Below are 22,188 nucleotides of genomic sequence, written 5' to 3'. Positions count from 1 at the left end.
CGTTGGCTCCTACATTCCTTAGGAAGATAGAAAAATGGAGATTGTTTAGAAGAACCCTAGGCGCGTCGCGTTGGAATACATAAAGGAATCCCCAACCTTCTCTGAAAGATCTCTCTTTCTTCCTAGTACAATCGTCGACAAGAAACCTTTAGGCACTTTCAGTGACAGACGAAACACTACACTTCGGCCCAAGCACATCTCCTCTACAAACAAGTACAAAATGCACTTCTCTACGGTATGTACTAGACGTCCCATTCAATGGTTCCGCTTCTAACGAACATAACCAGCTTTTCGTTGCTGCTCTCGCGCCGGCCGTCTACGGCTACGGCGTAGCTCATGTCCGAATCAACGCCCACGACGATTGCCCCTCGGGAAAGCTGCCTGGACGTTACTCCGAGGGAAAGACGATCAAAGGATCCTTTCCTCGGACGATCGCCGCCACCCAGGACACCTGTGTCAAGGTGAAGGTGGATCACCACGATGACATCGACTCCTACTCCTTCACCGCAGACGCCATTACCAAAGACACTTTCCGAAAATGCCACGGTCTCGGTATCTTTGCCAACAAGGAATGCGTTGGTATTCCTGACTACATTGTTCCCTTCCACCCGGATGAGAACCACGCCCAGAGTCCTTGTCTTCCCGAGTATGCTTTTGACAAGTTCCTGACGCTCAACCTTATTTGTGAGGATGGACACACTGTCAAACACCCTGTTCAAGAGGCCGAGGAAAAGGGAGAGGAAGAGAAAGGAGATGCGAAGGAGGACGAAGAAGCCTCGCAACCCCATCGTGAGGCTGCGAAGCCCCCATCTAAAGAGCACCACGCGAATACTTTCTTAGGTGGTCTTGGTCTGTGAGATCAATGTCTTGTGGAAAAGTACTGAGTACAATTTTTGTCCGCCAGTGGATAACTTTGTGACGATGTATCATCATAAAACTTTCTTTCGTGATTGCCTCTTTATTAATACCTAATTTACTTTCCTTTATATTCTAAATACGCTGCTATATGAAGTGACACTATAATTGAAGTCCAAACCACGACTATCATTGGGCCCTGCTTAAGCAATCGCTATACTATAACTAATACCACCCTAAGTTTGTTAGACACAAACGTACCACCTGAGATATCCGCCTTTTGTAAAGTAGAAAAGCAAGTGGTTATACCAGACACATACCCTATCTCCACCAAAAAAAATCATATCCTGTCATACCATCGCTTCCAATCATTCAAGCACAAGATACAAACTCAAGATAAGAGCATACGTGTCGCATCCACCCTGCCGACCCAACCCGACAGCGGCACCGCCAGTATGGAATGGAACCACTGGAATGTTTGTAATTTTCTATGTGAGCCGAGCACCTCTCGCAAGAATGTTGAGCGACAGATGCTTTTCCTGTAGGCAAGGATATACATATTTCCATGGAGAGATAGTCCAATTCTTCCTGTTGCAGCCATACGACACGGCCCTGTCTGGCGGAAGAAGATGTCGATCTCCCTGCCTTCTGAGAGCATTTCAGCGAACGAGCTTGTGCCAAAGAATACAGTATATAACGAGTGCAGGAATCAGACAGTCCACTGGAATTAGAACGTTTGATTCATTTGTTGTTATTAATTTCACTTGATACCCAACTATCGTTAGTTGTATATATCACTTTTACTCCTGTACCAAGAAGCAAGCATCCCACCTACCATGCATTTCACAAACGTCAGTAGCTTCAAAAAGCCCCCCACAGTACACTATGCCTTGATAAAATGATTGACAAGAATACCTACAGCTTCTCCCTCTCTTAACCCTCCTTGCCACCCCACCAACAACAACAGCCCTCAGCGCCGCCCGCGTCTGGGCAAACTTCTCCCCCCAATGCCCAGCCGACGACCACACCTCCTACCCCGATGACCCCAATCTCAAACTCCACGAGGAATTCACAACTGCCGTCGACGTCGTAGCCAACAAATGCCAGGAAGTCCCCGTTCCGCTCCGCTACACCCTCGAAGTAGACCACATCTCTATCGACGCAGAGCTCTTTTGGCAAGACAGTCTCGACCAATGCAACATTACCGTACACGAGCTACCCGGGTGCAGCGAGCCACCTCTTATACGGAAAGCGCTTGGGCAAGGCAAGACGATCAGCGAGTGCGAGGAGCGCAACTTTACGACTTTTACGCAGGTTTGGGTGAAGCTAGAGTGCGAGAAGATTAGGCCTGTGTATCATGAGATGGCATCGTGGCTTCATGGGAAGGTTGGGAGTTATACGGCTGGGAACTATACGGGGGCCGTAGGTGCTAATAATACGGGGAATAATAATGGGACTGGGAACGGGGTGCATAATGGATCGGCTTTGTCGAGGGTTTGGAGGCCCAGGCTTCTGAGGTTGTGAGGCTTGTTTACATGAGATGTTTTTTTTTTTGGTTGATTTGGAAAGTCTATGAGAAGTGTGACTATAATGCGATATCGGGTTTTCTTGTAGCGTATAATTTGACGGCTCACGTAGTTTATGGCACCCCTTGAAAGATAGTTACGTTGCATACGGGATTAACCCTGAGGCATCTAGTCCCCTATTCTATATTACAGGGTCCTCCTAGATAACCTTCGCAGTGGGCCTTATATCTACCGCTAAGGTAGGTACCCGCGCTGAATACAACGATCAGTGGGCAGTTTTGCAACCTAGACTTCGCGAATAGTGCATGTTATTGTGATCGAATCAATCGATGCCCACAGGTATGTAGTACCACTATGTGTTCATTATATTCAAGGGTAAAAACTATAGGGATGGGTGGTTTAACAACCTACCTAATGATTGGCAATTCGAGGTCCGGACCATAATTTACATGCCCGAAAACTAAAATCCATGGGTCAGCAAACGGCTTCGTCAAATCATTGTGTCAACATTTGTATTTGAGTAGACGGCACCTGTACCATATCGGATAGATATCCGCCCGATGATCTGCAGTCGGGATCCCCCTTTATAACGGAGGAGCCTTCGCTCCGACCTCCACTTTAGCAAGCTTGAGGTAGCATAATACCTATCAAGATTTATATAAAGACGTTCACGGTTTGTAAATGTATATTTTACGCATTATAGGCGCTATTAGTTCTAAAAGTCACGTTTAGCTTTATTTTCAATTCGAAACTGCTTTCACCTACGGTACTATAATCACGCTGTCTCATCCGTGACGTCTCACATATATATATATATACATATATATAAATATCGCCACCATGGTTTCTTCACAAACGTACGAGAACCAAAAGGATTGGAAGGATGTACAGAAATTTCTTCCACAGCGTCTAGCACTCACTAAGGACCACTTGCCTACTGAAGACTGGTGGGAAAACCGTGGTCACAAAATCTATCTAGACTGGTGGAGAAATCTGGCAGCTAAGGTTCGGATCATTCTTCATCATGGAGTTAGCACCAACGTTAGCGCTAGATGTCGATGATCCTCGGAGTGCCTCTATATATAGTAGGCATCGAGCTTGTGGCTGTCGATATGCCAGGATATGGGTGTATTTAAGTAGCGCGAGGCAAGCCGGTGTCTTATGATGACTGGGTCCAAATCGCGAACGATGTTATCAGTTTCGAGCTTGAAAATGACGATCGGTCCATAGTGCTCTATGGCCTTAGCGCTGGAGGTATGCTAGCATACCACGCGGCTGCACTGAACAAGAAAGTCAAAGGCATTGTAGGCATGACATTCCTGGACCAACGCATCCAGCAGGTCCGCGACGAAACAGCTAGGAACATTGCATGAGCAGAGTTGGAGTACCTCTGGCCAAGCTGAGTGATATTCCGCTGTTGAGGTCCTTGTCCCTTCCAATGTGGCTCGCGAGCAGGATGTTGATTTTGGTCAGCAATTCAGACGCTTTGAAGGATTTCCTGGCAGACCGGTCTTCTGTCGGCTTTTGGGCTTCGATGCACTTCTTGTCCACGTACTCGTCATACAGACCCACCTTCGAGCCGGAGGACTTTAATGTCTGTCCTGTCCTTCTTACGCAGTCTGATCAAGATAAATGGACGCCCCTGCACCTTAGTGAACTGATCCTGTCCCGTATCAAACATGTGTCAGTCAAGACCGTGGAACTTGAAAATGCAGGCCATTATCCTCCGGAGGACCCAGGACTTCAGCAGATGGCTGATGCAGTCATTGAATTCGTTCACCAAATTGCACCATGATTATTATTGAAGATGCTTGTGTATTTGTATTAATCTTGTTCTTATTCTTTCAGTTTCATTGATGCTTCTCTTGTCCAAATGGCGGCTGGTGATAATATTGTCTTTCTACCCTACGTTTCCATTGCCAGTGTGACACTAGATAATTATAAAACGTCCATGTATAACTTAAGTTATTTTCGAGCTTCTTCCAATGATAGACGTATTTAACTGGATGAATCCGTAGTATACTTAAAAGCCTGTCTTGCAACGCCCTGATTGGTTCCGGGCACACCGAGTCTAACCCAATATGTGAAGACGGCCCTAATACCTAGGTACGGTACCTTTCACTGGTCGAATACTTATATCTAGTCGCCGTGGCCTTTCATCCAGGCTATGCAAGTGAAGCCCTCAACTGCAATATGAAACTCTTCCCATTCCTTGATATATGCTCAATGCATCAGCATGGGCAGAGAAATTAGGCAACTCATCCTTCAACTTAGCATTGAATGTTCATAGTACCTCCCTCCATCAGCTCTACCCATACTCTGTTCTCGAAGGATCAGGAGGCTGTTTGGCACAGATCCGCTTGCTCCCGATGCGTAGCATTGTCGATAACTGCATTGGACCCGGCTTCTTAAGCAAGAACTACAAGGCTCTTGGTCGTGCAGGGCATGGAACGCAGGAATTTATGTGCCCTTCACTTGAACTCAATCCCGGAGCTATTGCTGAATGAGGCACCTCTTCGAGGATTGCTCTCTTGCAAGAAGAAAGGTTGTTACTAAGAGCAAACCGAACAACAGGGGACCAGTCGCGCCACGTGACTTTGCTAACATAAATCAATCTCTTAAATTGATTCATGTACTACTAAAATCTCTGGTCCTTCAAGAGTTTACGAGATATGATCATCAGTTATTATAATTAAGTAAATCAAAGAATTCCCTGATTTTTAACCAGAGTGAATAGTTAACTAGTTAATATTTGCTGAATTAGCCCTCCAGTATCCATACTAGAAAAGTAAAGCTCCCATCAATGGGTCAAGAAAATCCGGTACATATATGAACAGATAGACATATTTTGCTAAAATCCGAAACTATCGAGTAGTGCATCAGGATCGGGTTCGTGAAATATGGTTGGGGGTGGTTGGGGTTTCTTTAATGTCTCCGAAGACTGTGCTAGGCCCGGCTTGATCGGCAAGTCGGCTACCACGAGACTGCTTCGTCGTCGAAGCATTTTACGATAGTCAACACCATTGTGTTCCAGGTCAAATGAAACTTTCTCCATTGTACTGGTGGGTGGAGGTTCGGCCAAGAACTCCCAATGGCACACCAGATTCAAAGCTAGAAGGTCACAACCCATTCGATCGTAGAGGCGCGCATTGCGGATAACGAACTCCCACTCCACTGGTCCAGAGACTTTAGATGCACCCTTCAAGGTCTGCAACGTCTTTTCACGTAGTTGCTTGTATAAGACTACTAATGCGGGATCGTTCGATAGATATGACTTGGCGTGTAGTGGAATCGTTCCAGGGCTTCCCGGAGACAAAGGTGTCGAAGGAATGAGGGTCTCGACTGGGGACTGAAAAGTTGCGAAAGCATCAGTATCAAGAGAAAGGATTGAGTAAAATAGCCTGGTTGGTCGGTCAACTTACGATGAGCGAGCGCACAGCCATATCGCGACGGCCCAACATCCAGAAAGCCCAGGAAGCCATCCATCGGTTCCCGTCAGAGGCAGCTTCAGGCAAGACCCTCTCTTCCAGGATTTCCTTCAACACCGGCCCGTCATCCCCTTCGTAGGCGCGTACAATCGCAATCGCAAGCTGGAGATCCCCGACTTGATTGATACATACCATAGCGGCATCGTGCAAATGGTCCGCAAGAAGGAAAAATGCCGCAGCGTACTCTAAAAGAGTCGTTAGCGGGGAGAATGAAAGCAAAACCTATATTGGACAAAAGCTCACCAAATCTGCGCTTCCCAAGTAAGGCATATGCATTTTTTAGAGCGGTTGTCTTCCAGCGAGGTTCTTGGAAATTATTTGCCAGTAGACGTTGAGTCGCAGCCTGCTCACGATTCCAATGAGCCATACGCCAGAGGCCTTGAAGGATGTTCTTCTTTCTGAGCGCAATATAGTATAATGAACAGTCGATTGGGTTCTTCTCCTCCGATTTGGTATACTCATTTCGAGCAACCACTTCTAGCTGAGCTCGCTAGTAACTATCAGCATAAAGAGGCGCGGAGGGACAGGGCATGGGTTATATATTACTTACAATAGCAGATGTGCTTGACAACCACATGAACAAGCCGCTCTCTCTGGCTGCCTTCCATACCATCTTACCGCCGAACTGTCTCGATATAAGGTCAAGAAGGATATCCTGACTGCCGCTATGGAAAGCCCAGACAATCTCTCTCCAGGAGACCGTATCCTTGTTTGCAACACCTTGTGTTCTTCGCAGCATGTGTTGACGGAAGAAGAGCAGATAACGCGCAGCATTGTCGTCCATTGAGCGCCTGTGCTTTTCGACAGTGGCAACACACTCAATGGTATCAGCTAGGCGGAATTGCTCCTGACTGGAAAGTTGTGGCAAAGCAACCTTAGCCAAGTTCTCATTGAGCGCGACGGCAGTGCTCTCATCCATGACTGACGGTTCATCCTCTAGCGAAAGATCTGCATATGCGGAGTGTAACTCCTTGGATTCTTTCTGGGAGGTCTACTCAAGGTTAGAGAAATGACTACAAAGAGCAAGCATATCTCGATAGACTCACATCGTGGTCCAGATAGAAGTCTTCTAGAGCCATGTCCAAGAAACCGTCAAAATCGTCACCTTCCGTATAGAATTTGAGTTTCCGGTGCAAGTTTATCAATATAGAATGTACCAAGTTACTCTTTCCACTCAGGATACACTGTGCCAGAAATTGGGGGTGGAAGACAGGCAACGGGCCATTCAACCGACTGACAACCTCAAAGAGGTCAACAAAGCCTAGACCACGCGACGGAATACGAAGGTGCGAAACTAAACGATCGTGGGCGTCGATCTCATTATCATACACGAAGATTTGGTTCCCCGCTCCAATCACGAGGTGGCCGTTGTTGAGCCAGCAGGAATCTCCAATCGGGTGAGGTGTTAAGTCACGAATCCAGATTTCTCTAACTTGCGTCCAGGAAGGTCGAGCATCAAGGTAGTCATAGCGAAGCTGTGACAACAAAATGACTTTGTGAGGAAATCCAACCGCAAGAATGGACTGCATATCTGGGGTAGACGTCCAATCCAGATCACGAATTATGTCTTTCTGGCCAAAATGCTCCTCATACTCCAGTTGGGCGCCATTTGTGTCCCAGATTGTTAAGTGGCTGCGGTTCTCGTCGACAAGAGCAGCCTTTCTGATGGAGCTTCCACTAGCAAGAGACGGATTAGTGATGCCCGTCTCAACTGTGGACGTCAGTAGCCATTCAACTCGGCATTTTTCCCTATCGACCTTAGCGGCCCAGGTGTGGATAATACCGGTCCGGGTATAGGATAACGCTATGTCGGGGGAAAATATATCGAAAAACCCGGACATCTTAGCTTTAGGTCCAGCCGGGTCAACAGGCAAGATATAAGACATATCCTCCTCAAGGCCTAGGTGAAAAGTGCAAAATTTCCGTAGATAGCATTGAGGATCATGCGTCCCATTCACTTTGTGCGTCGCAGTTGGTTGTCGGATTTCCCAAGCTATTCCGTTCCGATCAGCTCCAATAGTTGCTATATATACCATTCCCTTTTCAGTTGTAGGGATCGGTAGAACACAGAGTGGTTTGCTTGATAATTCAAAGGTCGACGCAGCAATTTTCCTAGCATGGAATGAGCGGAGATCCCAGACGGAAATTCCACTATGGTGGAGATTGACAAGGAAATTTCCATTCTCGACCACACAGGTGCGATGGATATGTTCATCTGAGTATAAGGAGCTTTTGCGGACGAGCATCGATCCGTCATCTCTCCGCTTCTGCTTCCAAATCATTGCTTTGTTGTCGTCTGTACGTGAAACAAGAGTATCGCCAACCGCATTACGGACGATCTTCTTGACTGGGCCATTGTGGCCAGTCCAGGATGCTTTCAGCGTAATCCGGCCCTTGCGAGACGCCGGATCGAATAATGTATCGACCTGCGAGTCATACCATTCTATACGACCGTCGAAATGATGCACAAGAATAGAAAGTGAGTCCCCTAAGTGGGTACTCTGGAATGCACACAACTGAGCGTAGTCTTCATCTGGAGACAGCCCCGGCATGAATGAAAAATTGAAGCCTTCTGCATGGAGGATGTTGAAGACGTTCAATTCAGACTTGATCTTGGAGCCGACATCCTCGAGTGCCCAGGCAGACATATGACCCTGCCCATCTATCACAACGCAGATTTCAGGGCTTTTGTTGGCGATTTCGATGATGTGCTCTAAAGCGTGGTTTCCCTTGCTCCCTGCACACCTTTGCACTGCCCGTTCGGTGGCCATACAAAAGTCTCTACTATCAATGACGAATCCATATCGTCGAGATACATTGCTCTGGTCTGCTGTATGCCTTGGTTGAACAGATGCGCCCATATCAATTTGTGTCCATAGTTGTAAAATCGTCGGAGCGTGATGATCCATCATTGTCCATATCCTGATCTTATTGTCCGCGCATATTGTGTAGAGAACGATATCGATCGATTGCTCCTTATGAAATGGCCTGCGCCAATGGATACCCGTGACGATTGCAGGATGCGAAAGGTATGACACCTCGAAGCGAACATCGTCCGCGCCGAACGACAAACGTCGCCATACTTTGACTAGGCGGTCGTAATGTCCCGTAGTAATCACCAACGTTGAGTCGGGGGAGAACCGAGCAAATTTAACAGGGTTCGCGAGCTTTTGCTTCCACACAGGACGCGGCACATCATTCAGGAACCAGAGGGTGAGGTGTGAATTTCCCAGGAGCAGCTCATCGGAGGAACCCCACGACAGTGTCCGGATCGTCTCGTCGTCATCCTCCTGATGAAATGTATGCACAAGAGACCACTATACCAACAAGCATCAGCATTTACTACTGCGCTTCCAAATCGACCGCTTCCTCGCTGCGAATATTCATTCCCTTCAAGGCAACGGACCTTTAACGTTTCACGCTTGATTCCGTACGGCTGGTAAATAAAAACATCCGATCCACCACACACAGCAATCTTTCCAGAAGCTTCGTCAATTGTTACTGCTTCGAGGGAGTCGGCATCATCCACGTAGATGGTTTGTAGGAGGGTGTGGGGACCGCCGAGGATGACCAGCGCATGGCCAGAGATGTATACCTACAGCGAACACAGACGAACAAGCATTAGCAGAGTTTAGTCATAATGCGAATTTTTATTCATGGGATGATTTGCGGTTTTCCTTACGACAACGCGGAGACCATCCCACAGTGCGGTGCTGAAAGACTGGAGCTTCGCTCGGGGTCTCCCTGGCAGTACCGCTCGCATAGAGGCGGGTTGTTGTTTGAGTGGTCGCTTGTTGCGCTCAAGATAGGGTTACACCATTGCCGGGTCCAGACAGTGGAAAGATGTTAAAAATAGAGGTCTCAAAAACATAAAGAAGCGTAGGGGAGAGTACACGCTCTTCGCGATCAGAAACATGGGGGGTGAAGGGAGCTGAAGCTCGGGGAAGTTAATTAATAAATCCGCCCACCGCTCCACTTGCCGCCGTGTGACTGAGCCATGTGGACAGTGACGTCCGTGATCTTATGTATATACTCCCATATACTCCGTACAGTGATTGTAACTAGGTAGGTAGACAGCTTGGAGAGGAAACCTATGTATATCTTTTGCTTTACAGCGATTCAATGCCCGCCATCAATTATATACTTGAAGGGAAAACACACTAAGACCAGAGCCGAATTTAGAACAAACAACTGCCCAAACCAGCTCCCAAAGCCTTATAAACTACGTGCCATCGCATGTTGCAAAGTGGGGTATCAAAGAAAAGGAAGCTCCAACCCAATATCAAAGAGCGCAAATACAGAAGAAGAACTGTACAATCAAAACAGTTTTTCAGGACCCCACCCCCCAACTTTCAAAACTCTAGACCCGTCGATTAGCGGACCTTCTAGCATCCGTGGGTGATTCGGGCTCCTCATCCACGAACCGAACACTCGTACCCAGAGAACTACCTCGACCATTACGGTTCCGTTGGTTGAAACCAGATCTTGGTGCCGTAGTTCCCGCACGTAGAAGTCGGCTGGCGAACGGTGTGTACAACGGTGTTGCTGGAGTGGTGGAGACCTGCGCCAGCGCCCTCGCTCGTACGGCCCGCTTGGATGGCGACGTCAGGTAGTTAGGGGTAGTCAGTGGTGTTGTAGAGGCATTCTGGGCGTCTGAAACATATTCATTGAGTTTAAAAGGCGTCTCGGCTTGATACCAAGGGTCAAATATAGGTCGATTGGTCCGAAGGTTTCCAGTTGGGCCGTCAAAATTCCGTGCAGGGGTAACGAGCGGCCTTGGGGAGTCCCGAGCCTCAAGGGTCATTCTCAACTTCTCTAGCCAATGGCGGAACATGTTCCTTGAATGCCGTTTCAGATTCCTCTCTCTCATGGCGTCTGCAGTCTCATTGGTGCTTTTTATTTGGAATATACGAAGGCTAAGCCTGCGGAGGCAAAGATTCGCCTGGCTCAAGACGTGTAAACGATATGCACTCTCTGCTTGTTGTTGTAAACGGTGGCACCTCACTAAAACCTCCGCTAAGCGTATCAGTTGGTCAGAAGCGACTCGTCGAGAATGATAAATCTCGGCTTCGTGGTATTCCTGAGTTTGTTTTGCAGTTTGCTCGTGCCATCGGTTTAGGAGCTCAGATGCTATACTTAACAACTTGCTTCGGTTGACTTGTAAGGCCTGCTGATCCATGTCGAAGAAATCCTGAGCCCTTGCACGCCAATTTTTCAAGGCGCTTGAAGCAAGGTTCATCTTGATCTTTCTTCGTGTCTTCGCGTAAGCTGTCTGGCGACGTCGTTTAGCTGACTCCAACATCGCCGTATGCCACTTTTTCAGCGTCTTTGTAGCCGAAAAGTAGAACTGTGCATTGCGAGCCCACCCTTCGAGTTTGAGTACATGTTGCGATTTGGATCGCCAGGCTATTAATGACTCTTGTAGCAGTCGTGGAGCATAGAATTCAAGAGCAACGAACTCTCGGTGACGTTGAAGTGCGAACTGGTCGCGCCAGCAAGTAAACTTTGACTTAAGCAATTCTTCATTCCGGCGGTCTTCGTGTGTTTCAGCATGGTCAAGTAAGCGAGTGTATGTTCGGCGGACATTGGTTACAAATGTCGAAAACACCTCCCGAGTAATTCGTTGGTCCCGAACCCGCTGCATAAGAGAAAACCTTTCCGCCAATATCCATTTATACATAGCTTCGATTTTCAGACGTTCTTCGATCCGCGCGCTGAGAGCTTGACAGCGAAGGAGGTCATTCCATGTTGTCCATGAGTTACGTAGGATTCTCAGTCGATTCATTTCTCTCGCCTGCTGGAGCATCCGGACTCGGTTCACCCACTGTGCGTATGCAGCTTGGAGAATGTGTCTGTCAACCATCTCAGAAACTTGAGAAGCGGCAGGAGCAAGGTGGGACTGGATCTTCCATTCTCCGAAGGTTTTGTTCAAAAGTTGTTGACGTTGCTTGATTTCAGCCTGCTGTTGGCAGGTAATGATGGTTTTCGACCTTTGAGACCACATATGCCACGCCGAGCTAAGAGCGAGATGTTTCGTTTTGATGTCTATCTCAAGTCTGCGCTCTCCGTTTGTTCGAAACTTTCGCAGCCAATACAACAGCGACCGTCTCTTGAGACAATAATCATACCATTGAGGAGCACGGCGTTCACAGAAAGACCAAAACCATTTCCAATACATGCCATGCACCAATTTCTTATCGTGAGCAGCAATTACCCCTTTCTCGGATTCTTTAATGTGATATACCTTTCTCTTCCAGATATTGAATGGTCGCCGCAATGAAAATCTCTGGGCCTTCAACTCGTTCACCGCGGTTATTTCACGCCATGCATTGAAGTATTTCACACTTAGTACATGCCTTCGCGCAGCAGAAGTCCTCGCTACTTCTTCCGAAGAAACCTGTGCCCAGTGAGTGAAAGCTCTAGTCACAAGGTAAAGATCACGGGCCCGCGCAGCGCGCTCTTCCAGATGCTTAAAAAAGCGCTCAGTTTGTGCCTCTCGCCGTTTTGATTGAATAATAGAATGCCACGTCTCAAACGCTTGCCGAAGAAGAGTGCTCCTGTCACGATTGACAGAAACAATTTCCATATGCTGATGGCTTTGTCGAGTTTGGATGGCTTTCTTCAACCATTGTGTAAGTATCCGTCGGTTAATAGCACGTTGGCGATACATATTAAACGTTGATGCATCACGTAGCAAATCCGAGAGCGATGGTCTATATAACAACTCCAGTGGAACATCAGGCTTCTCCACCAAGTTGTCTCCACCTTCACCAGCCGATACAGACGAACCCTCCGTATCTCCCTCGGAGCCTTCCGAGCTCAGTGAGTGGCGTGTGTGCGATTGGGAGGCTTTGGCCATTCTCCTTGAGCGATCTCGGTCGACTGCAGACCTTGCATGTACTCCGTTAAAAACGTGAACTTCGTTATTTTGTTCATTTCGATCTAAAAGGTCCATTTTATTCATTAAACGACGTCCAACATCTAGGAACTGTGCAATCAGCTGAGTTCTGTCCGTCGAATCGGCCAGCTTGGTGGGTGCGTGTTTGGGTGATGGCCTGGCATTCGGGAATTCAGGTTTGTCGATTGGCAGACGAGATAGCGATGAACGCGAACTTGGGCGATTGGCAAAACTCCTTTGCGTAGGATCATCACCAACATCATACATTGAGTTAAATGAAGCTCGCCTCCTTGGAGTGGGCTGTATAATGTTTTCTCTATGGGTGTCGCGATCGACCTTGGCCTTGAGGCGACCGTCCGTTGAAGGCACACTGCCTGCAGAAGTAGCATTTCCTTCACTATCGTCTTCGCCAAATTCAATGACTATTCCCATCCGCTCGAGCAAGTTCTCGAATTTCTCAAAGAGGGAATCGCCTATGACATTCTTGCTGCCCATCTTAAGTAAGAAGCGCAAGCAGGCATAACCTGGATCTGGATCCACGCCATGTTCTGCAATGACTTCATCGTACGCCTTGAATAGCACTCTATATGGAAGGCGCTCAACCTTTGGGTCTCGCTCAGCGCGGGTGATGACTTGGTAGAGAAGGCCGACATCTAACATACGGGAGCCGGTTATTATGCGAGTTTCAGATGTAAAAACCACGGAATAACGAATTACACACCTTCGTCTGAGAGCGACGGGTCTTCATAGGACAAATGTCTACGCTGAGAGGGTACGGGAGGCATCGAAGTGTCCGCGACCTAGGGCGCGTTTTTCGCAACAAGGTCATGGAGGCGGAAAACGATATCAACCATTGCGAGGCACAGGGTTGAGCATGAAACGAGAACCCACGGGCCTCAAGCCTGTTTGCCAAAACCAAAAAGGAGGTAAAGAGGAATTAAAACCAAATCGTTTGCTGAAGCAATTGGACGGCCAATACTAGGCTTTGTCCCCAACCTCCACAATTGTTTTCTTCTTGTCGCGCGGAACCCAAGATGGAATGTAGAGGTCATGTGACTATAAGTAGGCGTTATGTAATGCCGCGGATTTCCTCTGTATTGCATCACTTCCAGATCAGATATATTAAGCAAAAATCAGAGAGAAAATGCCTTCCACAAGGACAAGACCTATTGAGAAGTTTGCCAAAGCCACTTCGAAGTGTTCTGTCGAGGTATGCTCCTGTCCCAAAAGTTTTGCCGTGATATAAGCTAACCGTTTCTCAGGCGGCGGCGTATGGCAAGTGCATTGTTGCGGATTACAATTCGGTCCACAAAGATATGTGTGCTAAAGAATTCATGAAGCTCAAAGACTGTTTTCTGGTAAGGCACCGGGATGGTTCCTTGAGTGTTGAAATGCTAATCTAGAGTTGCTGATAGGCAGCGTCGAAGAAGGTGTAAAGGAGACGGTGAGACCCAAAGTGGCGAGGCTTTTACCTCTCAGATGCCGGTATTGATTGCGACTTACCCTTCCCGATTATTTCTTATTATTACTATTATTTATTTTTCTCTTGTACATTTATGGATGAAGTACACCATTCCAACTTCAAAAAAAATCATTCCATGTATAAAATATAATTGTATAGAATAAATGCTACACCTCAACAAACTGGTGGACTAATGGAAAGGGAAAGATCATTGAAAAACATAATCTAAGTACTTGACACCGCACGTCTAAGTTACTCAGATATCTAAAGCTTGAGCAACCTCAGCATGAAGGTCGCCTTTTGGACTTCCTGCTCCTCCTCCATAATCATGCGTCCCTCGTCAGCACTGGGCACCTTGCCATCAACAAGCTCAAACCGTTCAAGTGGTCTGCGCACAACCTTCTCAATAGCCTGGGACTGCGTCTCAAAAGCCTCGCCGAGACCAACACTGTCAGGATCCGACAGAACTGCGTATTCCATCTTCACATCGTCAGTGGGGACTAAGCCAGCCTTCTTACGAAGACGCTGCAGGCGGTTGATGATTTCTCGACCCAGTCCTTGATGCGCAAGCTCCGGGTACAGGTTCGCATCCAGGATGGTCAACACATCGTCATCAGCATTTGGCTCCATGCCCTCGGATGACGGGTCCTCCTTGACACCCCGCCGTACGATAAGGTCAGCTTCAACAAGCTCAATGCCGTCAACAAGTATCTTCTTGTCGGTCACAAACTTCTTCACATCAGCGCTGGTGAGCGACGGCAGAGACTTCTTGACCTTTTGAGCGTCCTTCTTCAACTTCTTGCCCAGAGTTGGCCAATCAGCAGACACGCTATACTGGACATTGTACTTCTCTTCGTCGGATGACAGGATGAGCTCGATAATGTTCAGTTCCTCAAGGATATAGCCTTGCAAGGACTTCACATCCTCCAAAAATTGGGGATCCTGATGGATGACGACAAGCGTCTTCAAAGGAGTCTTCAATCCGACGTTGCGGCGCTCACGGGACACACGGCCCATTTCGATGACCTTCTGCATCCGGGCTACCCGCCTCTCAACAACTTCATCGAACAGCTCCTCACGCACCTCAGGGAAAGGAAGGAAGTGCACGCTGCGGCTATCCTCGCTACGAAGCTCCTCTGGGATATGAGGAAGGAGCTTTTGGTATATAGTGTCGGTAAGGAAAGGTGTGAAGGGAGCAAGTCCTCTGACCAATGTGAAGAGGACCTCAAAAAGAGTGTTGAGGGCATGCAAAGTATCATCGACACCGTTCTCGCCCTTCAGACGTCTTCGGTTGAATCGGATGTACCAGTTCGTGGTGTTATCAATCAGTCCAAGTAGTCGGGGAACCACTGTGTATAAGCGGTATCCTGCCATCTCCTCATTCACAAACTTGAGAAGACTCTGGCAGCTTGCCAGGATCCAACGGTCCATGACGTTGGTGTTGGTAGCCTCTGCCTTAGGATCAAAGACGTAGTCGACACCCTGAGACTTCTTGAGAAGAGCCACCTGACCCTCGAAGAATTTGTAACTGTTCCAAAGTGGAAGAAGTACCTTGGCGACAATCTCCTTAACACCCGACTCCTTGAACCGGAGTGGTTCCGCCCGTACGACAGGAGAGTTAATCAGATAGAGACGCAGAGCGTCAGAGCCGTATTTGTTCATAATAAGAGAAGGGTCTGGGTAATTCTTCAATCTCTTAGACATCTTTTTTCCATCTTCAGCAAGGACGATACCGTTCACAACACAGTTCTTGAATGGCAATTTTCCGAAGAGATGGGTGCCCAAAACAGTCAGAGTGTAGAACCAACCACGAGTCTGATCCAACCCTTCCGCAATGAAGTCACCAGGGAAGCTCTTCTCGAACTGATCCTTGTTCTCGAATGGATAATGCTGGGATGCGTAAGGCATGCTGCCTGATTCGAACCAACAGTCAAACACTTCGCTCACACGGCGAAGGACACCCTTCCCTTGCTTGCTGGGGATGGTGATTTTGTCCACTTTATCGCGATGGAGATCAGTAAGCTCGCCCTGATAACCGCTGAGCTCCTTGAGTTCTTCGGCACTTCCCACGGCAACAATTTCTTTGAAGTCATCACTGACCCACAGAGGCAGAGGAGTACCCCAGAATCGGTTCCTGGATATGTTCCAGTCACGAGCATTCTGGATCCAGCTAGAGAATCTCTTCTCCTTCACAAATGAGGGTACCCAGTGTGAGTCCTCAATGCCCTCCAGCATCTGAGGAATGATAGGGGGGATCTTGACAAACCATGCGGGGACAGCTCGGTATATCAGTGGAGTGTCTGAACGCCAGCAGAATGGGTAACTGTGAGTGATCTGGCTGTCAACAATCAGGCGGCCAGTTCCCTTAAGATGCTTAATGATGCCCTTGTCGGCAGCTTTGACATGTTGTCCGACAAAGTCCCGAACCTCAGCCGTGTAACAGCCAGTCTCATCAACAGGGTTAGGTGGCAAGCGTTTGTCGTTAATGACGCCTGCTTCCACAGCGACTCTGTAATCGTCCTCACCGAAGGCCGGCGACTGGTGGACAACACCAGTACCATCCTCAGCCGTAACATATTCAGCATTCAACACACGGAAGCCGTGGTCTTTGAACTCTTCATAGAAGTAATCAAACAAAGGCACGTATTTCCAGTCCTTCATGGTAGAACCCTTAAACCGATCGACAATCTTGAACTTGGCCTTCTTGGGATCTTTATAGAGCGTCCGTAGCAAGGACTCGAGGAGAATATAATGTTTGCCCGAGGCTTCATCGAGAATCTTAATGTATTCGAAGGTGGGGTTGACTGCAAGACCAGTATTCGACGGCAGGGTCCAAGGAGTGGTCGTCCACGCAAGCAGGAACGTCTCAGGATCCTCAACCAAAGGGAATGATACCACAACGGCAGGATCCTGAACATCCTTGTAGTTTTGTTGTGCTTCAAAGTTACTGAGGGGAGTGTTGAGTGCAGTTGAATATGGCATAACACGATATCCTCGGTAGACCAGGTCCTTGTCAAACAGTTGCTTGAAGACCCACCATACGGACTCCATAAAGGATGTGTTCATGGTCTAGATAACATCGATAGCAGAGACATTGTCAGCAATCCTATACTGAGTGCGTAAAACTGGTCCGCAAGATAAACGCTTTTCACGCGCTCTTTACCAGACTTCAATAATTAGGCCTGGGGTTCTACCTTGTAGTCATTGTCAAAATCAATCCAGCGACCAAGCCTCTCAATAGTCTCTCTCCATTCAGATGCATATCTCATAACAATGGCTCGGCACTCCTCGTTGTACTTTTCAATTCCAAGCTTCTCTACAGCCTCTAAGCCCGACATACCCAACTTCTTGTCGATCTCATATTCGATAGGGACACCGTGCGTATCCCAGCCGAATCGTCTCTCGACATAATGGCCCTTCATCGACCAGTATCTTGGGATAATATCTTTAATAGTGGAGGCCAACAAATGGCCATAGTGAGGAAGACCGGTCGCGAACGGAGGGCCATCGTAAAAGGTGTACGGTTTGCGGCCATGAGAGAGTTCGACTTGCCTCCTGAAGGCGTCAATCTCCCTCCACCGCTTGAGGGTAAGCTCCTCCTCCTTAGAAAAGTCAATCGACATGACGGGCGAACGTTCGGTCTTCAGGGTGTGGCAGTTTCGTTACGAATTTCCGTAGGAGGGACGGCCGCGGGGTAACTTAAATAAAAAGATTTATGCAAAAATGAATGAGTCAACCCCGCGGAGCCGAATTTTTGCCAAGCCCCTCAACTGCGCCCTATCACCTAACAAAAAATGAAGGACCCGCCCATACTTGGACTGCGATATGGCTGTTCACACAGCGGTACCCATGTATATGTATATACATCATTGCTTTACAACAATCGTGGATAGCGTTATTGAAATCTCTAATTCAACGGACATATAGAAAAACAAGGTACGGCATATTGAACCATAGGAAACAATGTTTCCATATCATATCTTTTCTTTGACCTACTACTCGTCGTCTTCATCTTCCTCGTCATCATCATCCTCTTCGGCATCGGATACTTCCTGTCCAAGGTCTTTCAAGCGTTTCTAGGGAGTTTATGAGTCAGTTGCACAAATACTACATTGCCAATGAGTGACTCACCTTGTCTTCATTTCTCTTCGCCTCCAAGTCCCCAAACACGATCAAGAGATCCTCCAGCTCAGATTGAGCCGACTTGCGGGCTTCTTCTTTCTCTTTGACCTCCGATTTCATCTTCTCCAGCTCCTTCCTCAGCTCATCAAGCTCTTGCGTGAATTTACGCGCATCTGATTCCTTCTTTCCTGCCTTGTTGGCTTCTTTCGCCTGATACTTGGCTTCTAATTTGAGCTTCCCTAGCTCCTTTCGTAACTCTTCGACTTCGGTTTGCGTTGATTTAAGAGCTGCTGCTTCTTTATCCTTGGCCTCTGACCTGGCCTTCTCTAACTCCTTTCGTAACCTTTCCACTTCGGATTGTGCTGACTTGCGCGCTGTGTCTTCCGTTTCTTTGGATTCTGCCCTTGCCTTCTCCAGTTCTTTTTGCAATTCTTCCACTTTCGACTGTACAGATTTGCGAGCCGCTTCTTCTTTTTCCTTGACTTCGATCTCGGCCTTGTCCAGCTCTTTTCGTACCCCTTGCAGCTCTTGTTCGGATTTACGCAAATTTGAATCATACTCTCCTACTTTGCTTTCTGCATCCTCTGCTCGCTTTTCCAGGACGGAACACTTGGAGGCACATTCATCTTTCACAGCTTGGATATCTTGCGTAGCTTTTTCTTTGGCTGTTTCAAGTTCCCTCTGTAGCCTCTCGTTTGTAGCTTTGAGTTCAGTCAGATTGTTCTCGTTCTCTTGCTTGATGGCATCAATCTCTGACTGTAGACCTTGGATCGTTTTGTTGAAGCGAGACACTTCGGCAGTATGCTGTTTCTGGCCCGTGCTAGCCTCCGAGTCAAGCCTCTGTACTGTACTCTGCAGGTTTGATACTTCTGCTTTATGGTCTTCCTTTGCCTTGTCAGCACTGGATCTCAGAGTTTGAATAGTAACTTTCAGATCAGCAATTTCGCTGGCATGCTGTTCTTTGATCCGACCAAGTTCTGTTTCCAGCGACAGAATCTTCTTCTGAAAATCGGCCACCTCAGCCTCATGATGCTGTCGAACTTTGATACTCTTCCTCTCGTACTCAGCAGTGGTCTGTTTCAGTTGATTGTCAATAGACCCGAGCTGTTCACCATACTGCTTTATAAGTTCATTTTTGGCGTGTTGGTGCTGTCCGTCTAGTGTTGCTATTTCTTGCGCATGATGTTTCTGAAGTGACTCGTTGATTTGCTGAATCCTAGTGATTTCCATAATACTTGTTTCCCGGGCCTTCCTGTGTTCAAGCTGCTCTTGCTCAAGCTTACTGTGCAATGTAACTAAATCCGATTCCAATTTCTGAACTGCTTGACTTCTTTCTTCGAGTTCAGCTTTAAGAGAATCGACCAATTCACGCGAGACACCTCTCTCAACACCATTCGTGATGATAGATATTTCCAGTCCTGGCTCACGGTCGATGGCACGAGTCATACGGCCGAAGTTGTCCTTGAGGAAGTCCACGAATGTCTTGTCAAAGTAAATCTCAGGTAGTCCACCCTCGTACTGCCCGCCCACCGTTTGTGGCAAGACCTCAAAATCCCGAACCATAGGCGATTCTCTAAATCTTGTTATCTTGTCGATATATTGCTCTCTGCCCAGTTGCTCAGCCAGTACCTGGTGCAAAGTTGTGCGAGGGATCGGTGAATCCTTTGAAGAGAACTCATAGAGGATTCCCAACAGGATTGTACACAGTCCGGACACAAGCACATTAGAAGCATAGCGATGTTTGATTTCCTGTAGTAAGCTTTGGATGCTGCTGCCTTCTCCTAGGAAATCATTGACGGCATCTGGCTCTTCAAAAAGCCAACCACAGAGCAGCATCAAGTATCCGAGGGAGATTCTTTCGTCATCACCTCTTTGCATGCCAGTAATCAGGTTGCCTACTATCGATTGAATGCACGTTATGACTTCTTCGCCACTCTCAGCATCGCCTTCGGTTACCCCCATGGCAATTACCTTCGCCTCGGCATTCTCAAAGACTAGGTGAAACATCAGAACAGAAGCCATCCATGTCTGATATGGATCGGCATTTCCGCGGGACTCGGGTGGGACTAGTAAAGCAGTCAAAATATTTGGGATTTTATCTTGTCCGCTCAAGTGACCATCAATAGCTCTGCGTAGAACATGCACGCGAATTCCAGCATGATTCGCGAAAAAGGCCTTGACACATTCGCAGGCAGCTAAACGTGCATCTAGAAGCTGTAAAGTGGCAGATTCAAGGCTTAGTTTCAGCAATGCTTCGATCACATTAATTCGTTGAAGTCCCTTGTTCGCTAGTTCTCCATTAGAGATGTTTTCTGTAGGCTGTGTACCCCAGAAGACCTCAACATCCCCAAACCTTTCCTGTAATGGCCGGTTTCCACGAATCAAATCAGCACATGTTGCCAGGGCCTAGATGAGTCAGTACCATCCAGCGAGACTAGGGCGACGCTATTTATAAACAAACCTTGGATGTGACATTAACACTGAACCTCTGACTAAAGGCTGTGCTTAAAACCTGCTCCATGACGCCACTATGCCAGAAGGCCATTTGGTTAGCAGGAGTGTTGACCCCACCCCGAGCTAGGAATAGCTGGATGATGACCAGTAAACCCCAGATGTTCTTATCGCGTTGAGCAAGGGTCCACTGCGGGGTGGGTTCATCGGACTCCTGCTCATGGTTGACATCAGCAAGGAGCTTTGCCAATTGCTTGACACATCCCGTCTCCCGAAAATAGGACTGGTTGGAAATATTGAGCCTCAAAAGGTTTGCGAGCAAAGAGAGGCAGTCTTCCGCAACTTCGGACCCATGTGACAAAGCGCCTTCTTTTTCTATTAGGGAAAATATGAGGTCAAACGCATTTTCGAAGGCTACGAGTTTTTGCAATTCTTCCGACGTAGGTGTTAGAGCAATAAGGAGCAGTAGGGCTTCTAGAAACGCGAAGACTGTTAGCAAAAGAGCTCCGAGGGTCTCATAACCGTCTCTTAGATCTCAAATTTTGCGTACCATTGCGTACTGGCTCCCGGGCATCGCTCAGAGCACTAACTAGCCTCGGAATGCCCAATGGGGCTGTTAGGATACACTCCTGCGTCCTCTCGGGTCGCGCACTAGAGATTTGGAATATCAATTGCAAAGAATACAGCCGGGAGTAGAAGTCGCGAGTGTCAAGAAGATCAAGGAGAGCTGTTATATTATCTTGTCGCTTTCGCTCCGTTAGCAACATAAGAAGTAGATGCATACTGAGATAACACACCTGAGTAAACTCATCGGATAGCCAGAGAGCTATTTCATCGGACGCCTCAGGCTAAGAAAATAAATCAGCACACCCAATTAGGCCACCCGGAACCAGGATAACCAACGCTACTCTCATCGGGGGAAAATAACATCAACAGGGACTCCAAGACCACCTTGATTGTGTCCACATCCTCTCGATCATTTCTGAGACAGTTGATCAATGGTCGTAAGGCACCTGATGCAACAGAGGCAGGGTAGATTTTTGCAAAACTTCTAAGGCCTTGAATTGCCGCCCGTCGGTCTTCCAGTAGCGTCGCGCTCTGCAGCCTATTACTTAGAGTGTTGATTGTATCCGTTGCCGTTTGTTTGGCCGGTGCCTGCGATTCGAGAATTCGAAACATCGTGATTGATTACTCGTAATATCATGATCACCACCAGCCGTGTGGGTACTAAATATTTAACATTGAACAAACTGAGAAACAAACCCTCCGAACGTTTGGGGGTAAGTTCATAAACAAGGTGAGTTGTTCACTCCAAAGCTACTCAAAGAACAATATTAGTTAGACCCGTCTGGGGCCAAACGTGCCAAGGGTCCGCTAAGCTTAACT

The 22,188-nt window shown here is 47.6% G+C and overlaps 9 protein-coding genes across 9 annotated transcripts; 5 read left to right on the top strand and 4 right to left on the bottom strand.

Annotated features, from left to right (window-relative positions):
• Nucleotides 1-220: 220 nt before the first annotated feature.
• On the top strand, nucleotides 221-857 carry ccpA (the record flags this gene model as incomplete). The annotated part of the gene is made up of 2 exons (XM_032046290.1): nucleotides 221-235; nucleotides 288-857. The coding sequence occupies 2 exons, from the start codon at nucleotides 221-223 to the stop codon at nucleotides 855-857; spliced, it is 585 nt and encodes a 194-aa protein (XP_031904195.1).
• Nucleotides 858-1,691: 834 nt separating this feature from the next.
• Nucleotides 1,692-2,379, top strand: BDW43DRAFT_307630 (uncharacterized protein; the record flags this gene model as incomplete). The annotated part of the gene is made up of 2 exons (XM_032046289.1): nucleotides 1,692-1,706; nucleotides 1,777-2,379. 2 exons carry the CDS (start codon nucleotides 1,692-1,694, stop codon nucleotides 2,377-2,379), a joined length of 618 nt encoding a protein of 205 aa, XP_031904194.1.
• A 1,026-nt stretch (nucleotides 2,380-3,405) lies between these two features.
• Nucleotides 3,406-3,754, top strand: BDW43DRAFT_307629 (uncharacterized protein; the record flags this gene model as incomplete). The annotated part of the gene is made up of 2 exons (XM_032046288.1): nucleotides 3,406-3,466; nucleotides 3,522-3,754. The coding sequence occupies 2 exons, from the start codon at nucleotides 3,406-3,408 to the stop codon at nucleotides 3,752-3,754; spliced, it is 294 nt and encodes a 97-aa protein (XP_031904193.1).
• An 83-nt stretch (nucleotides 3,755-3,837) lies between these two features.
• BDW43DRAFT_307628 (uncharacterized protein) lies at nucleotides 3,838-4,176 on the top strand (the record flags this gene model as incomplete). The annotated part of the gene is made up of 1 exon (XM_032046287.1): nucleotides 3,838-4,176. The coding sequence occupies one exon, from the start codon at nucleotides 3,838-3,840 to the stop codon at nucleotides 4,174-4,176; it is 339 nt and encodes a 112-aa protein (XP_031904192.1).
• A 960-nt stretch (nucleotides 4,177-5,136) lies between these two features.
• BDW43DRAFT_265275 (WD repeat protein) lies at nucleotides 5,137-9,776 on the bottom strand. Its single transcript, XM_032040768.1, has 7 exons — nucleotides 9,552-9,776; nucleotides 9,276-9,464; nucleotides 6,916-9,186; nucleotides 6,420-6,860; nucleotides 6,113-6,359; nucleotides 5,804-6,054; nucleotides 5,137-5,730 (listed from the first exon to the last, which is right to left on the bottom strand). Exons 1-7 carry the CDS (start codon nucleotides 9,630-9,632, stop codon nucleotides 5,233-5,235), a joined length of 3,978 nt encoding a protein of 1,325 aa, XP_031904191.1. The 5' UTR covers nucleotides 9,633-9,776; the 3' UTR covers nucleotides 5,137-5,232.
• A 218-nt stretch (nucleotides 9,777-9,994) lies between these two features.
• BDW43DRAFT_205265 (Sfi1 family protein) lies at nucleotides 9,995-14,022 on the bottom strand. The gene is made up of 2 exons (XM_032039195.1): nucleotides 13,489-14,022; nucleotides 9,995-13,420 (listed from the first exon to the last, which is right to left on the bottom strand). The coding sequence occupies exons 1-2, from the start codon at nucleotides 13,550-13,552 to the stop codon at nucleotides 10,230-10,232; spliced, it is 3,255 nt and encodes a 1,084-aa protein (XP_031904190.1). The 5' UTR covers nucleotides 13,553-14,022; the 3' UTR covers nucleotides 9,995-10,229.
• On the top strand, nucleotides 13,902-14,374 carry BDW43DRAFT_265268 (uncharacterized protein). Its single transcript, XM_032040767.1, has 3 exons — nucleotides 13,902-13,977; nucleotides 14,030-14,125; nucleotides 14,183-14,374. The coding sequence occupies exons 1-3, from the start codon at nucleotides 13,912-13,914 to the stop codon at nucleotides 14,201-14,203; spliced, it is 183 nt and encodes a 60-aa protein (XP_031904189.1). The 5' UTR covers nucleotides 13,902-13,911; the 3' UTR covers nucleotides 14,204-14,374.
• On the bottom strand, nucleotides 14,348-17,918 carry BDW43DRAFT_265266 (isoleucine--tRNA ligase ILS1). The gene is made up of 2 exons (XM_032040766.1): nucleotides 17,424-17,918; nucleotides 14,348-17,298 (listed from the first exon to the last, which is right to left on the bottom strand). The coding sequence occupies exons 1-2, from the start codon at nucleotides 17,850-17,852 to the stop codon at nucleotides 14,494-14,496; spliced, it is 3,234 nt and encodes a 1,077-aa protein (XP_031904188.1). The 5' UTR covers nucleotides 17,853-17,918; the 3' UTR covers nucleotides 14,348-14,493.
• Nucleotides 17,919-20,586: 2,668 nt separating this feature from the next.
• BDW43DRAFT_205240 (putative intracellular protein transport protein (UsoA)) lies at nucleotides 20,587-22,126 on the bottom strand. The gene is made up of 4 exons (XM_032039194.1): nucleotides 21,711-22,126; nucleotides 21,600-21,650; nucleotides 21,353-21,548; nucleotides 20,587-21,276 (listed from the first exon to the last, which is right to left on the bottom strand). Exons 1-4 carry the CDS (start codon nucleotides 21,714-21,716, stop codon nucleotides 20,801-20,803), a joined length of 729 nt encoding a protein of 242 aa, XP_031904187.1. The 5' UTR covers nucleotides 21,717-22,126; the 3' UTR covers nucleotides 20,587-20,800.
• Nucleotides 22,127-22,188: the final 62 nt, after the last annotated feature.

Source organism: Aspergillus alliaceus, assembly GCF_009176365.1.
Source record: "Aspergillus alliaceus strain CBS 536.65 unplaced genomic scaffold BDW43scaffold_6, whole genome shotgun sequence".
In the NCBI taxonomy this organism is placed as follows: domain Eukaryota; kingdom Fungi; phylum Ascomycota; class Eurotiomycetes; order Eurotiales; family Aspergillaceae; genus Aspergillus; species Aspergillus alliaceus.
This window is presented reverse-complemented; position numbering and strand designations above follow the sequence as displayed.

What these genes read in the sequence shown, in the direction of transcription:
- BDW43DRAFT_265275 (XM_032040768.1), bottom strand. Translation starts at nt 9,632, where the DNA reads ATGCGAGCGGTACTGCCAGGGAGACCCCGAGCGAAGCTCCAGTCTTTC. An exon ending in TCAAGCGTGAAACGTTAAAG is followed by an intron (nt 9,187 to 9,275) that starts GTCCGTTGCCTT and finishes TTGTTGGTATAG; the next exon opens with TGGTCTCTTGTGCATACATT. An exon ending in ACTTGGGAAGCGCAGATTTG is followed by an intron (nt 6,055 to 6,112) that starts GTGAGCTTTTGT and finishes CGACTCTTTTAG; the next exon opens with AGTACGCTGCGGCATTTTTC.
- BDW43DRAFT_205265 (XM_032039195.1), bottom strand. Translation starts at nt 13,552, where the DNA reads ATGCCTCCCGTACCCTCTCAGCGTAGACATTTGTCCTATGAAGACCCG. An exon ending in CCCGTCGCTCTCAGACGAAG is followed by an intron (nt 13,421 to 13,488) that starts GTGTGTAATTCG and finishes CCCGTATGTTAG; the next exon opens with ATGTCGGCCTTCTCTACCAA.
- BDW43DRAFT_265268 (XM_032040767.1), top strand. Translation starts at nt 13,912, where the DNA reads ATGCCTTCCACAAGGACAAGACCTATTGAGAAGTTTGCCAAAGCCACT. An exon ending in CTTCGAAGTGTTCTGTCGAG is followed by an intron (nt 13,978 to 14,029) that starts GTATGCTCCTGT and finishes ACCGTTTCTCAG; the next exon opens with GCGGCGGCGTATGGCAAGTG. An exon ending in AGCTCAAAGACTGTTTTCTG is followed by an intron (nt 14,126 to 14,182) that starts GTAAGGCACCGG and finishes AGTTGCTGATAG; the next exon opens with GCAGCGTCGAAGAAGGTGTA.
- BDW43DRAFT_265266 (XM_032040766.1), bottom strand. Translation starts at nt 17,852, where the DNA reads ATGTCGATTGACTTTTCTAAGGAGGAGGAGCTTACCCTCAAGCGGTGG. An exon ending in ATTTTGACAATGACTACAAG is followed by an intron (nt 17,299 to 17,423) that starts GTAGAACCCCAG and finishes GATGTTATCTAG; the next exon opens with ACCATGAACACATCCTTTAT.
- BDW43DRAFT_205240 (XM_032039194.1), bottom strand. An exon ending in TATCCGATGAGTTTACTCAG is followed by an intron (nt 21,549 to 21,599) that starts GTGTGTTATCTC and finishes ACGGAGCGAAAG; the next exon opens with CGACAAGATAATATAACAGC. An exon ending in CCGGGAGCCAGTACGCAATG is followed by an intron (nt 21,277 to 21,352) that starts GTACGCAAAATT and finishes TCGCGTTTCTAG; the next exon opens with AAGCCCTACTGCTCCTTATT.